The sequence below is a fragment of the Heteronotia binoei genome, chromosome 1 (genome assembly GCF_032191835.1).
Source record: "Heteronotia binoei isolate CCM8104 ecotype False Entrance Well chromosome 1, APGP_CSIRO_Hbin_v1, whole genome shotgun sequence".
Classification (NCBI taxonomy): Eukaryota; Metazoa; Chordata; class Lepidosauria; order Squamata; family Gekkonidae; genus Heteronotia; species Heteronotia binoei.
In genome coordinates this window covers 82,903,611-82,917,377 of record NC_083223.1, presented here as the reverse complement: position 1 = coordinate 82,917,377, position 13,767 = coordinate 82,903,611, and the positions used below count along the sequence as shown (strand labels likewise).

At 39.1% G+C, this 13,767-nt stretch overlaps 1 protein-coding gene across 3 annotated transcripts in view; it reads left to right on the top strand.

Moving 5' to 3' along the window:
- Positions 1–13,767, top strand: part of RNGTT (RNA guanylyltransferase and 5'-phosphatase) — a 232,083-nt gene that overhangs the window by 115,672 nt on the left and 102,644 nt on the right. For all 3 annotated transcript variants that reach the window (XR_009555318.1, XM_060236951.1, XM_060236959.1), the window contains one exon: positions 1,677–1,841. Coding sequence is in view for 2 of the 3 variants with exons in the window: in XM_060236951.1 (XP_060092934.1) it covers positions 1,677–1,841 (165 nt within the window). In the remaining variant the exon portion in view is untranslated. The remainder of the gene's footprint in view (positions 1–1,676; positions 1,842–13,767) is intronic.

Below are 13,767 nucleotides of genomic sequence, written 5' to 3'. Positions count from 1 at the left end.
ATTTTTGCAGACTTAACTTTTTTTGGCCACAGAAATGCTAGCATGTCTATTTTATGTGTATATCTCTGGCTTTTGTCAGAAAAGTAGGCTTGAGACATCATTTGTAGCACTGAATTTACTTAGTTATAGAACAAAGTTTGAGTCCAGTGACACCCTTAAAACCAACAAAGTTTAATTCTGTTTATAAGCTTTTGTGTGGATGCACACAAAAGCTTAAACTCAGAATTAAACTTTGTTGGTCTTAAAGGTACCACTGGACTCAGACCAGCATGGCTACCCCACCTGAATATATTTACTTTGTTGTGTTATTAGTGGTAAAATAAAAAGGCAGATACTAAACAATTAATTCAAATACTAAACAAAATTTATTGGGTTAGTTCTATTGGTTCCTGAATAAGGTTCTGTGTATTTAGTTTGTCCTTTATGAGTTCAGGAGAACAGTTTAGGAGAGCAAAAAGATCACTTTCCCACATTGATCAAGGTAATGTGTTAAGATGTAAAATGACACTAAAGTCATATATTCACATATTGATGCTTTTTCAGTATATGCAGAGGGATCAGTCTAGGTATCAGCAGAATGGGATTGAAATGCAAGGGTGGCTTGTTCAAAAGGTGCAAACAAATAAGGTGGAGCTAATGTAAAAGGGGGGAAGAATGAGTTCTTTAGGACCAAAAGAGGGTGTAACTTTTAGGAGGTAGTTATTTGGGTTGCAATGTTGCTGGCTAAATTTCTTGGCAGGTAGTTGAATGGAGAAGTAGAATGAAGACCCATGTTTGTATCATTCCCTTAAAGCAGGCCCATGCAATACAAGGCACACAGTCCCTCCTCTAGCTATTTCCTGTCCTCATCAAGGCGATTGGAGCTATCCATTTTTTATTGTCCTTTCACTTTTCTTCTCCACTCCCTAGATTCCTTCAGTTTGTGAACTGCTGGGTAACTGAAAACATTGTAGGCCGTTGCCTTCATATAGCGGAAGTGTAGAATCGGTGGAGGCAGAAAGAGGGTTAGAAAAAAGAGAAAACAGATGGGAATGTAGCACAACCTGCTGAACTAGAAAAAGGAAAAATTGGAATATAATGGTGGTACAGAGAAGAGGGTGAGAAAGGAATTCATACAAAAAAGGACTAATGTGGGATTTACAGGTTCCTACTCATGGGGAAGAATATAAAGAAGGGTGTCACTGAGGGATACAGATGCACACTTTCAGTACAGAGTAACATGAGCTTATTTTTGGAGTAGAGAGAAAATTTAACTTTGTTTTTACAGAAATGCATTTTATAATTGAGATGGTATAGCTGCTTCAATTTACAGAAGCATATGGACATGAAGCTCAGAATTATGTTGTACTCCCTTGATTTACAGCAAAAAAAGTAATAGATTCCCTTTCTGACATTTGTTTGCTTACCATTTTTCTTCTAATAAATTGGAAATGTTAATATTAAAGAGTTGCTTAGTTTTAGAGCACTGTCCAGTGAAATGTTACTATGTTTATCTATTTAGAATATTTTTGTATCTAGAGTTCTACTTGAGGCAGTTTACAATTAAAAATTAAAAATGTTATCTAGATTTTATAAAGGTTCATGCTAACTAAATTGGGTACTCATGGAATTTTAATATTTTTAACTTTTAATGTATTTTAATATATATTTATTTTTTAACATTTTTAACTTGCCAGGGACAACCAGTTGGTGAATGTGATTTTAATATTCGTCTATCGTGTATAGAAAGAGAAATTATTCTTCCACGTCAGGACAAAATGAAGACTGGCCAAATTGATAAAGCACAAGAGCCTTTCAGTGTCCGTAACAAACCATTTTTTGACATCCACGCAGCAAAAAAGGTAAATATGTTTTTGATCATTTAACCCAGTAGTTGCTGATTTTATACATGACTTCCACCTCTTTTAGTGTTTCTTTGCAACTAAAACCATGTATGTAAATACAAGTTCTTTTTGTTCTATTCTTAATTGAGATTTTTAAATAAATGAGCACAGCGTTAAATACGTTTATTTTGGAGAGTTTTAAAAATGTTATTTGTAGAAGAGCAGGAAACAAGAAAAGGCCTGTTCCTTAGCTAAACTGTGTCATGCATTCTCCATGTTGAACTTAATCATGGTTGAGGTTTATCTTGGCACCAGCCTTCACAAAGGTATATGGCTTGCTGTTTACCGTGATGCTGAAACTAAACAATCTTATTTCATCATTGAACTGAATTCAGTTTGTTCTGTGGTAAACTCAAACGGTTGTGGACGCAGATATGGCTGAGACTGCTCATAAGAACATAAGAGAAGCCATGTTGGATCAGGCCAATGGCCCATCCAGTCCAACACTCTGTATCACACAGTGGCCAATTTTTATATATATATATATATATATATATATATATATATATATATATATATATATATATATATATATATATATATATATATATATATATATATATATATATATATATATATATAACCCCCTCTTGAAGCTGGCTATGCTTGTAGCCACCACCACCTCCTGTGGCAGTGAATTCCACATGTTAATCACCCTTTGGGTGAAGAAGTACCTCCTTTTATCCATTCTAACCCAACTGCTCAGCAAGTTCTTGTATTGTGAGAAAGGGAGAAAAGTACTTATTTCTCTACCTTCTCCATCCCATGCATAATCTTGTAAACCTCTATCATGTCACCCCACAGTCGACATTTCTCCAAGCCAAAGAGCCTCAAGCGTTTTAACCTTTCTTCATAGGGAAAGTGTTCCAAACCTTTGATCATTCTAGTTGCCCTTTTCTGCACTTCCAATGCTATAATATTCTTTTTGAGGTGCGGTGGCCAGAATTGCACACAGTATTCCAAATGAGACCGCACCATCGATTTATACAGGGGCATTATGATACTGGCTGATTTGTTTTCAATTCAATCGCACACTGTCTTGACATTTTCAGTGAGTTATCTACCACGACCCCAAGATCTCTCTCTTGATCAGTCTCTGCCAGTTCACACCCTATCAACTTGTATTTGTAGCTGGGATTCTTGGCCCCAATGTGCATTACTTTGCACTTGGCCACATTGAACATCATCTGCCACGTTGACGGCCACTCAACAGATCTCTTTGGAGCCTCAACAGATCTCTTTGGAGTTCCTCACAATCCTCTCTGGTTTTTACCACCCTGAACAATTTAGTGTCATCTGCAAACTTGGCCACTTCACTGCCTACTCTCAACTCCAAATCATTTATGAACAAGTTAAAGAGCATGGGACTCAGTACTGAGCCCTGCGGCACTCCACTGCTTACCGTCCTCCACTGCGAAGACTGCCCATTTATACTCACTCTCTGCTTCCTATTAATTAGCCAGTTTTTGATCTACAAGAGGACCTGTCCTTTTACTCCATGACACTCGAGCTTACTAAGGAGCCTTTGATGAGGAACTTTATCAAAAGCTTTCTGGAAGTCAAGGTAAACAATATCTATCGGGTCTCCTTTGTCCACCCCCTCAAAGAAATGTAACAGGTTAGTGAGGCAAGATCTTCCCTTACAGAACCCATGCTGAGACTTCCTCAATAACTCGTGTTCATCGATGTGCCTACTCATTCTGTCCTTGATAATGGTTTCTACCAACTTTCCCGGTATTGAAGACAGACTGACTGGCCTGTAGTTACCCGGATCTCCTCTGGAACCCTTTTTAAAGATGGGGGTGACGTTTTCTACCTTCCAGTCCTTAGGAACGGAGGCAGATTTCAATGAAAGATTACATATTTTTGTCAAAAGATTCAGAAGTTCAACTTTGAGTTCTTTTAGAACTCTTGGATGTATGCCATCTGGACCCGGTGACTTATTTGTTTTTAATTCATCTATCAGTTTTAGGACCTCTTCTCTTGTCACCTCAATCTGACTCAGGTCTTTCAACACCCCTTTCTATATAAGTGATTCTGGAGCAGGCAAACACTTCTCATCTTCCACAGTGAAGATGGAGGCAAAAAATGCATTCAACTTCTCAGCCATGTCCCTATCCTCCTTCAGTAATCCTTTGACCCCTTGGTCATCCAAGGGCCCCACTGCCTCCCTGGCTGGTTTCCTGCTTCTAATATATTTGAAGAAATTTTTATTGTTGGTGTTTATGTTTTTTGCAATATGCTCCTTATAGTCCCTTTTTGCTTGCCTGATCACAGTCTTGCATTTGATTTGCCACAGCCTGTATTCCCTTTTATTAATTTCACTTGGGCTAGCTTTCCACCGCTTAAAGGAGTCCTTCTTACCTTTTACAGCTTCCATTACTTTGTTAACCATGCAGGCCTTCTCTTATACCTGTTTGTGCCTTTCCTAACTTGTGTTATATATTTTATCTGAGCTTCTAGGATTGTAGTTTTAAATAGCCTCCAAGTTTCCCCAAGGGTTTTGACTGTATTTACCTTTATTTCAGTTTCCTCTTCACATGCCTCCTCATCTCAGAGAATTTACGCCTTTTAAAGTTAAACATGGTTGTGCTGGTCTTTTGGAGCAACTCTCTATTTATACAAATGGTGAAATCAATAACATTACCGTCATTGCTCCCAAGTGGTGCGATCACTTTTACATCTCTCACCAAATCTTGGGCATTACTTAGGATCAAATCCAGGATCGCCCCACTCCTGGTAGGTTCAAAAGTATTGAAGAGCTACAGTGGTTGTTGGATTGTGGGGTAGCTTTAGAAGCAGAGCACCCTTGACTTCATTCTCTCCTATTCTCTCTAACTATCCTTGCAGTTGTGTCATTAATGACAATGTATTGTGTCTCTCTCACAGTCAATATCCAAATGATCAAAATCAGCTGCTGTTTTTTTTAAAAAAAAAATTACTTCAAAAAGTATGAAATATGTTTTCACTCCCTTTGCCTTACTCAAGTTCTGGGAAGCATAAGGTGACTGGCAAGACTGGAACTTTTTTTTTCTCTGATCTGCTTTTGGCTAATGGAGGAGAACTGGGCACACGAGTTAAATTTTCGCTCAGCATTGTGGGGTATCACTATAATGAAATACAGAGTATTGTAGAATATTTCCCTCAGCAATATATCATATTCTTTAAAATGTAATGGCAAAAGAATTGCAGAATTGGGATCTGAAAATTTGGATTTGAAGCTCAAGGTTTAGGATCTATGTGGAACTGCCCAAATCCCTCTCCACCACAATCTAAAATTAAGGAAGAGACAACCCTTCCCTCACTTCTTTTTACTTGTTATGCCTGTTACACACTCTGTGGAGTCTCAACTTCTAGAGGGAGAAATAGTTGAGATTATTATTTGAATGTAGGTGTCAGTTTTAGTCCTCAAGTTTGAATTTGTGCAGTCTTCAGATAACAGGATTCCAAGTGTGTCAGAATTTGGAAGGTGTATACATATGTATACTAAAGGCAAATTAGCAAGAGTATGTAACTTGCCATACCTATCAAATAGAAGTGCTATTAGAAAGTAAAGACCAACATTAATAAAAAGGTTATGTATTGTAGCTGTGTCACTCAGATTTAAAAGAGTTTAGGGGCACTTGGCAGGGTTTTTTTTTTAATGGCTGTTTTTCATAATTTCTGTGCAGTCCCATGTGGGACTGTGTGCACACACAGAAGAGCGCTTGATGAACAATGATTACAGGCAAGTGCAACTCTGTTTTCTAATTTAAGGACAGATAAATCTCGTATATAGTTTTCAACCAACAAAATAACACAGTTTTTAAAATATTGTTGGTTATTTTATTCTCTGGTGGTTTCTCAAATTCTCTGGTGGTTTCTCCTGTCACTAATAGGAGTGTGCACTCAGTATTTACCAAGCCAAATAAATACCCCCAAAATACCTTATTGGTATTTTGGGGTATTTCCTATGTTGAAACAGATTTTCTAATTCAGGGATGTTGAACTCATTTGTGATGGCCAGATCTGACATAAATGAGACCTTGTTGGGCCAGGCCATATGTGTCATAAAACGTAATGCCAGGTAGCAGAGATATAAACTTTATAGAGGACACAGATAAACGCAATTAAAGATTTTTTAAAATTTAAAATAAAACATGCTTAAAAGATTAGCGCTCTTGCAAAATTTTGTTTAACCATCTCTGATAACTAACGTCTTTTGCTCTGAAGTATTGCATCAGGATCTGGAGACAATATATGTGCAGTAGCAATCAGGGGTGTATCTGTAAGTTGTAAACCTAGTTTTGATTTATTGACATTCATTACAGAAATCTCCTGGTCAATGCTGTGAACCTAAGACCCAGAGGAAAACATGTAATGGCTGGGCATTGCAAGCTTTTGTACATAATTGCTTTGTGTGCTGGTCAAGAACATGTGAAGGCACCATGACACAGACTGAGGGCTATGTGTTTGTCTACAAAACTATAGCCTTCCCCAGAGAAATAACTACAACTCCTATGAGGCAGTGCAAGAATACAGAGACAGCAATGTATAGTGGTTAGTATCAGCCTACTTAACTGGGAAGCCTAGGTTCAAAATCTTTAATCTACAGAGGAAATGTGCTGGGTGAACAAGGTGGGACACACGTTCTTAGCCTCATCCCCCTTACTAGCTTGTTTTTATCTCTCATCTAAATAGTTCACTTTGCTTTTTCTGTTGAGAAAGACTGGATCATGAAGGCATGAATACAGTGAAAAGTGGGAGGTAAATCCAGTTGCATCCAGGAGAGCTCTGGCATAACGATCTCTCTCTCTCTCTCTCTTTCCCCCCTCCCTGTTCCTGTGTGTGTGTAGCAAGGCAAAAAGCACATACCTTGAATAAAACTTCGTTGGCCTTAAAGGTGCTTTGTGTATCTCCTATGTGTTTAAAGAAACTGAGCAAAGGAAGTTCTCAGTATCTCTGCTATGCAATTGAGAAAGCCTGGCAAAGCAAGATCTCCCTCCCCCCTTCCTCCCCAAGGGAAGAAATGGAGAAAATAGACTTTGCTCTGTAGCTCTTGTGTGATTGAGCAAGCCTGGCAATGCAAGCTGTGATGTAGAAGGAAACAAGAGAGGGAGAAGGAAGCAGCTGACATTGAGTTGCTCACAGGCCTGATCTTACCTGCAGGCCTTACATAAAAGCTGATATTATTCAGCTTTTATATGGCTTGGCACAGCAATATCATATTGAACATATGAAGCTGCCTTATATTGAATCAGACCCTTGGTCCATCAAAGTCAGTATTGTCTTCTCAGACTGGCAGCGGCTCTCCAGGGTCTCAAGCTGAGGTTTTTCACACCTATTTGCCTGGACCCTTTTTTGGAGATGCCAGGGATTGAACCTGGGACCTTCTGCTTCCCAAGCAGATGCTCTACCACTGAGCCACCGTCCCTCCCCAGCAGCTTCTCCTGGTCTGCAGTTTAAACCGTGCATAGGAGAAGCATAACACATTTAAAGGGAATGTCCTTTTAAATGCATTTTGTAAGCCACGGCACAAGTGAACTCAGAAGCTTCATCCTTCTGGGTTCGTTCATGCAAGAGCTTGCAAAATGCATTTGACGGGACCATCCCTCCAGTTGTGTGCACATTGGCTTTGGGGGAGATACACCCTAGGGTTGGACCCCTTGCAAGCTAGAGGCATTATATTGGCAATGGACCTCCCAGGGTGCCCCTGTAATCGCCCTTCAAAGTTGTGTTTAGATTGGCTTTAAATGTGTTTTGCATGTTGGAGTATGAGTGAACCCAGAAGGCTTGTAAAACACATTTGAAGGGACTGTCCCTTTAAATGCCAAGCCCATAAATTTGGCCATCCCAATTATTTCCCAGATCCCAATATCATACTGATATTGAGATTTGGGAATATCCAGAAATATTGGTATTTTTCAGGTTCAGTAGACTTAAACCTGAAAAATACTGATTTATTTTTTGTGCACACCCCTAATCACCATTAGTGTTTGTTTGCCTTACCTAAAATTGGAGTTTGCATTTGAATTATTTCTGTGATCTTTTATATTTTCTTTCTGAATAATTATGTTGCCTTTTTTATGCTTGTTCCTGTGTAAGCAAGTGTGGTTGTTTTCAGGAGTTTGACACACTATTGATTGCCGTGGTACATTGCCAGCGTCATTAGTTGATATCCTCTGCTCTCTCAGCAGAAGAGAGAAAAGTTAACAAAAGAGCTTATACCAAGGGAACTGCACCAGTCTCTATACCAATACTCCTGACAACAACCAAATATGGCATAGTGTAGCAAAGACACCCCTTCTTGCAGGTCTGGAGGAGAGCAGAGATACAATTATTACGGAGGGACCAGCCTTTTGCCAGAACAGCAAAGGAGCACACAACTGCATAGTCACAGTATATCTGTGAAACCTTCAATAGGTCACTGGAAAAGACATCCAAGAGGCAAATTGAGGGCATAGGACAATTCTAGCAAGAAAGCAAAGCTCACCATTTGGCCTGGGAGAGGCCGTGCTAGAACCCACACCAACCACTTTCCAGCTGGGTTTACCAGAACAAGATATAGCATAGTAGAGCATTAGGCATCACCCAGAAGCTCTGCTGTTAACACCAGCCATGCTGGCCAGAATACAGAAAAAGATACAGTGTAGTGAAAAGGCATAGGTATAACATACTCGAAGCTCCTTGTTTAATCACTGAAGCAGTCTGGATAGAGTCCTAGGCACTGCTGAGGCTCTGTGCTGTCAATCATGAGCACATGATTCAGCATTGCCTGTGGAATGCCCTTCCCCTTGAGGCTCACGCACTTCCTTGCTCTGTTCTAGGTGCCAGGTGAAAATATTTCTTTTTACCCAGGCTTTTATTTAAGGGGGCTAATCTTTTAAAATTTAGCCTGAGAATTTAAACGGCTCCATGTTTCCTCTTGTTTTTACACTATGATTGGCTTCTTAGTACTGTTTTTTAACTGCTAACTTTTATGCCAGGTTATGTTTTCATTGATTTATTTTTGTAAATTGATTCAGTCAAGTTTCCTGGAATAAGCATAGAAATTTTGAAATGAATATTTTCCACCTACAATGGAAAATTTTCCAGCAGGGTTGTTGATGGTGTAATGTCACAGGCGTGACGGGGGCTAGAGAGGCTTTGGAAGCCAAACTAAGCCCAAATTTGCCCATGGCATACCTCTGACAGTGCCCCATTTTAATCTGACTCCTGACTTAGGCAGGCTCAGTGCTGGTAGGGTGCAGTGTAGCTTGGCACTAGTGTAACTCCAAATATGCCACCATATGTCAGAGAAGTGCCATCATATTTTTGAGTTACACTGTATGATGCTTAGTTGCCATCTGAAGCCTTTGAAGACACTGCAGTATTGTATACTACACTAACTAATCCTTTTGAAGCAAAGAAATATAGCAATAAAGCTTATGGGAATTAACACAGAAATCTTATTGTGTTCTTGTTATAATGTATTCCTTGTGATGTGTTCACATATAAATGTGTTGTGATGTGTCCACATACAAATTGTTCTTTGTCTCCAGGGTTCAAGTTCACAGAATACTTAAATGATTTTCAGAGGTTTTGTGTACCCTAAGAGGTGATTTCCAGTGTGGACGATGCTATGATGAAGCAGCTGTTCTCATTTCTTGTCACATAGGGCATTCACAAAACCATTTTGACTTTGGGCAGAACAGTAGATATTGACTGATCCTTATCGTTTTGTGTTTTTCTTTTATCTATTTTTCATGTAGTGAGTATTATTTTCCCCTCCCTGACCAGATGATATTCAATTCCTGGCTGGTAGATAATGACAGCAGTGCCATATCTGTTGCAGAGAATGGGCTCTGGCTATAAGCTTGGTGTTGATTTAGAGCAGGGGTGGCCAACAGTAGCTCTCCAGATGTTTTTTTTGTCTACAACTCCCATCAGCCCCAGCCATTGGCCATGCTGGCTGGGGCTGATGGGAGTTGTAGGCAAAAAAAAAACATCTGGAGAGCTACCGTTGGCCACCCCTGATTTAGAGGACTGTTCATTTCCCCCCTGTGGTTGGCCTTGATCGATATGAGTATTCCACCGTCTCCCCTCCCCCACAAGAGACTAGGAAATCCTCCAAACGATATCTCTTATATATACCTTTCTGGTATGCAATACATTGCTAGTAGGGATGGGCACGAATCAAACCATGAACCACTTTCAAGCACAAATTGGGCCAGTTTGTGCTTCCCAAATGAGAGGTTTGGGGGAATGTACCTCCCACCCTCCCTGAACCTCTATGGAGGTACATGAGGTTCAGGGAGGATTTCTATAGGAGCCCACCTCTGGGTCAGGCCAACCCAAGCTCTGAAGGCTTTTTTAGGCCTGCTGAACCTACCCATATAAGGGCATATAGGACCTATAAATGCTTCAGAACTCCCAGGCCAACCTAACCCAGAAATGGGCTCCGAAGGCATTTAAATGCCTTCAGAGCTCAATCCTGAGGTGACCGAAATCTGAACCAGACAAACCACAAACTGGTTCATCCAGTGGAGGAGTTTGTTGGAGATTCAAGGTCCATGAAAACTCTGAACCTCCAATGAACCTTCATTTTCCTGGTTTGTGCCAATGCTTAATTGCTTGGTCAGAGTCACAGGAATGAGTGGTCTTACCCCTCTAAATTTGATCTGTGTCTTTGTTTATTCTTCTTTCCCTTGCATTATTTTAGGTTGTAGTATTGATGACACTGTAAAAATTAGTTGTGACAATGACTAAAAAGACAAACTAGAGCCTTAGACTATGTACCAATGAAAGACACAGATTCCTATTCTTAAAGGTAGTTTACACTCTAATAAAAGGAAAATGCAAATTTGGGCTTTCAGTTCCTTGTAATGATCAGCTATAAGTGTTTGAGAATATGGTAATGTGGTAAGGAACATTGATATGGGTCCTGATTTATGTTTAATCAGGATCCACAGAGAGAGAAGCACAATAGATGCCTAGTTGGATGAAGGAATTATATTCAACAGATGAACTTGGGCAACATACACCAGAGAAGAAGCTATGTATTGCATATGCTTTGGGGACAGGTTTGCCTCAGATGCTAGCAGCAGAGGGGCTTGCATGAAGGATATTTTTTTCCTACTTTGATTGACCTTTGTTTAATGGGTTCCAAGGGGATGAGTACTTTCTGTTCACAAGAAATAAATGCAAACAGTAGTTCTCAGTGACAGATATGCCATGAAATTCCAGCCAAGTTAGTTTAAAGAGGACTGTGGGGCAACATTTTTGGTAGCATTTATAGATCTAAATAAATAGAAATGGCTTAGTTGACCAGTTTCAACTGCAACTTTTACAACTCTATATTCTGCTTTCTTATTTCTTCCATGGATTTTGAAAGGACATAAGCATTAAATTTAGTTTGTGAAGGCCAACAAGTTAGACTCTTGTGCTGATATGATAATGTGCTGAAAGGCTAAATACCCATCAGCCACTTCACTGTCATCAACATGCTTTCAGTTGTTAAGGTCACAATGAATATGTTTGTATAGAGCACATAATTTTATTTTATGTTTACAAATTCTGCTACCTGATCTCTCTTCATTATTTATTAGTTCTTATTTTGTAGGTTCTGAAATGAACTGAATCAAGGATGAGCCATTTTGTGTGGCCTCCACCTCCTTGGTAATTTTAAAGGATTGTTTTGCACATGGACATAATTGTATAGGAATAAATGTCTTGTTGGCAAGCCTAAGTTGGCAGCTCTCTTAAATGAGTGAGGCTAATTTGTGTACTTGTATTGTTTAATATTTTAACTCCTGAAATATATTAGTTGCTACACAGAATTTTCAAGTGACACTGTCTTACTACTCCCTGTGGGATTCACCTCCTGTTTGAGTTTGCCCTCTACTGGCCTTCTCAAAAAAATGCCTTACAATATTGGTTCCCAGCTATTGGGTCATGACTCAAAACGGCATTAGAGCAATCTGAAATAGCCTGTTATTAAACAAAACAAAACTTCCTCTGAGGTGGTTAGGGTGATATATATGGTTCCGTTCACCTCTATTTGATTTTCACAACAATCTTGAGAGGTAAATTGTGCTGAGAATATGTGCCAAGTTAGTGAGCTTTAGGGCTGTGTGGGGAGTTAAACCCAGTTCTCTTTGCTCACACTCAGATGTTCTAACCGCTGTACCGCAGCAAATCTCCAGTGGGTCACACCAGTGGCACTCTTTTTAAAATCCTCCCTTTCCCCAATTGTCAATAAAGATGCAATAATGCAAAGAAATGGTATACATAGCTGATTGGATTCATGAGAAAGAACAGAGAAGAGCTCAGAAATGACTCAGAATATTTATACCTTAGCAAGTGGGCCAAAAGTCCTGCATAAGTTTATTAAAGAGAAAAACAGCAAAAAAGGGGGGCTGTTTAAAAGCGGGCAGTTATTGAAGGTATTATTTTTATTATTATTTGTTTATTTATATTCCACCCATTCCCCCGTAGGGGCTCAGAACGTACAACATAAATAATAAAATCACAATAAAATCACAACAACATAATGATAAAACATAATGATAAAAAAATATTGAGTGCACCAAATAGTCCAGTAGGACAATATAATAAGGTAGTGTAGCAGGACAGTACAGCAAATAGTGCAGTAGGGGAGACCAATCGATCTAATAGCCAGGTTTTGGGGGGATAGATATGGTGCTAGCTGCCTGATCTACCATAGATGGTAGAAGACAGATCTGTCACCCGCTGTGACCTGGGCCTCCATAGAAAGTGAGGCATCCAGGATCATTCCCAAACTCTTCACCTGCTGGGTTGGCACTAAAACAGCACCATCCAAGGATGGGAACTGGTCAACCCTGTGGTTGGAAAGATCGGAAAACACTGGTTTACAACTTGCCATGTTATATGAGGGATGTGGCTTGCTAGTGTGCACCCATTAATGAAATATAACTTGGTGAAATGATTATATTGCTCTGCTGTGCTGCATACTCTTAATTTTTTAATCCAGTAATTCTTGGGGGTTTGTTTCTGCCCTCATTTATGTTTCTCATAATATACTTTTAATTTAAATAACTGTTCTATCGACACTTGTAAGTTCATGTATAAAACATAACATACTATTATGTCCTCGACTAAAATGTCAGTCTGGAAAACTCATCAACTGAGGCGTTCAGCTCTGCACTGCCATTCCGATTGGTAAATGCCTGTGTGAATAGAAGAGCTCTGCAGCATGCCCTAAAGGTCATCCAACAAGGAATACATTTGCACACTTATGGAAGCATGAAGTCTTGTAATATAGACTATGAATGTTACATGTATTTTAACTGGAGTAGTTAGTAATATATTCTGTCATTCTCTATTTTTCTCCCCCCACCCCAATTTATAACAATTGTGGATGTAGTTTGTATCTACCCCAATGTGTTCTCTACAGTCAAACTGGAAATTAGTTTTCAGCAGCCATTAGACTTTCAAACGGCTTTTGAAATGTAATTCTGTTTTTGTAATGGTGTATAGTAACTCTTATGTAATCCATTTGTTTTTTTCCTCTGTGAATTCAGTCATATTTGTGACTATAGGTTCCCATTAAAGGTGGCATAAGAATTGTGGTGTAAACCACTTCAATTATCCTTATGCATTTTAGTCTTAAATTGTTTCATATAGATTGGGTTAATCAAAATTCAGTGGTAAAATTGATCTTCTGACTACCACCGAAGTAGTACCTGAACACTTACCATACTGTTACTATGAACAACCCGAATCTTGTCCCCTGTTCAAATGATGCCCTTTTCATAAGTGTGTCTGTTAATTAGTGTTCAGTAGTTATTTATTATTTCTACAATTTTATCCTTCACTATGCGTTTAGCTATCAGTTTAGGTACTGTATGTTTAATATACTTTTTCCACTAGATTATGTCTAAGA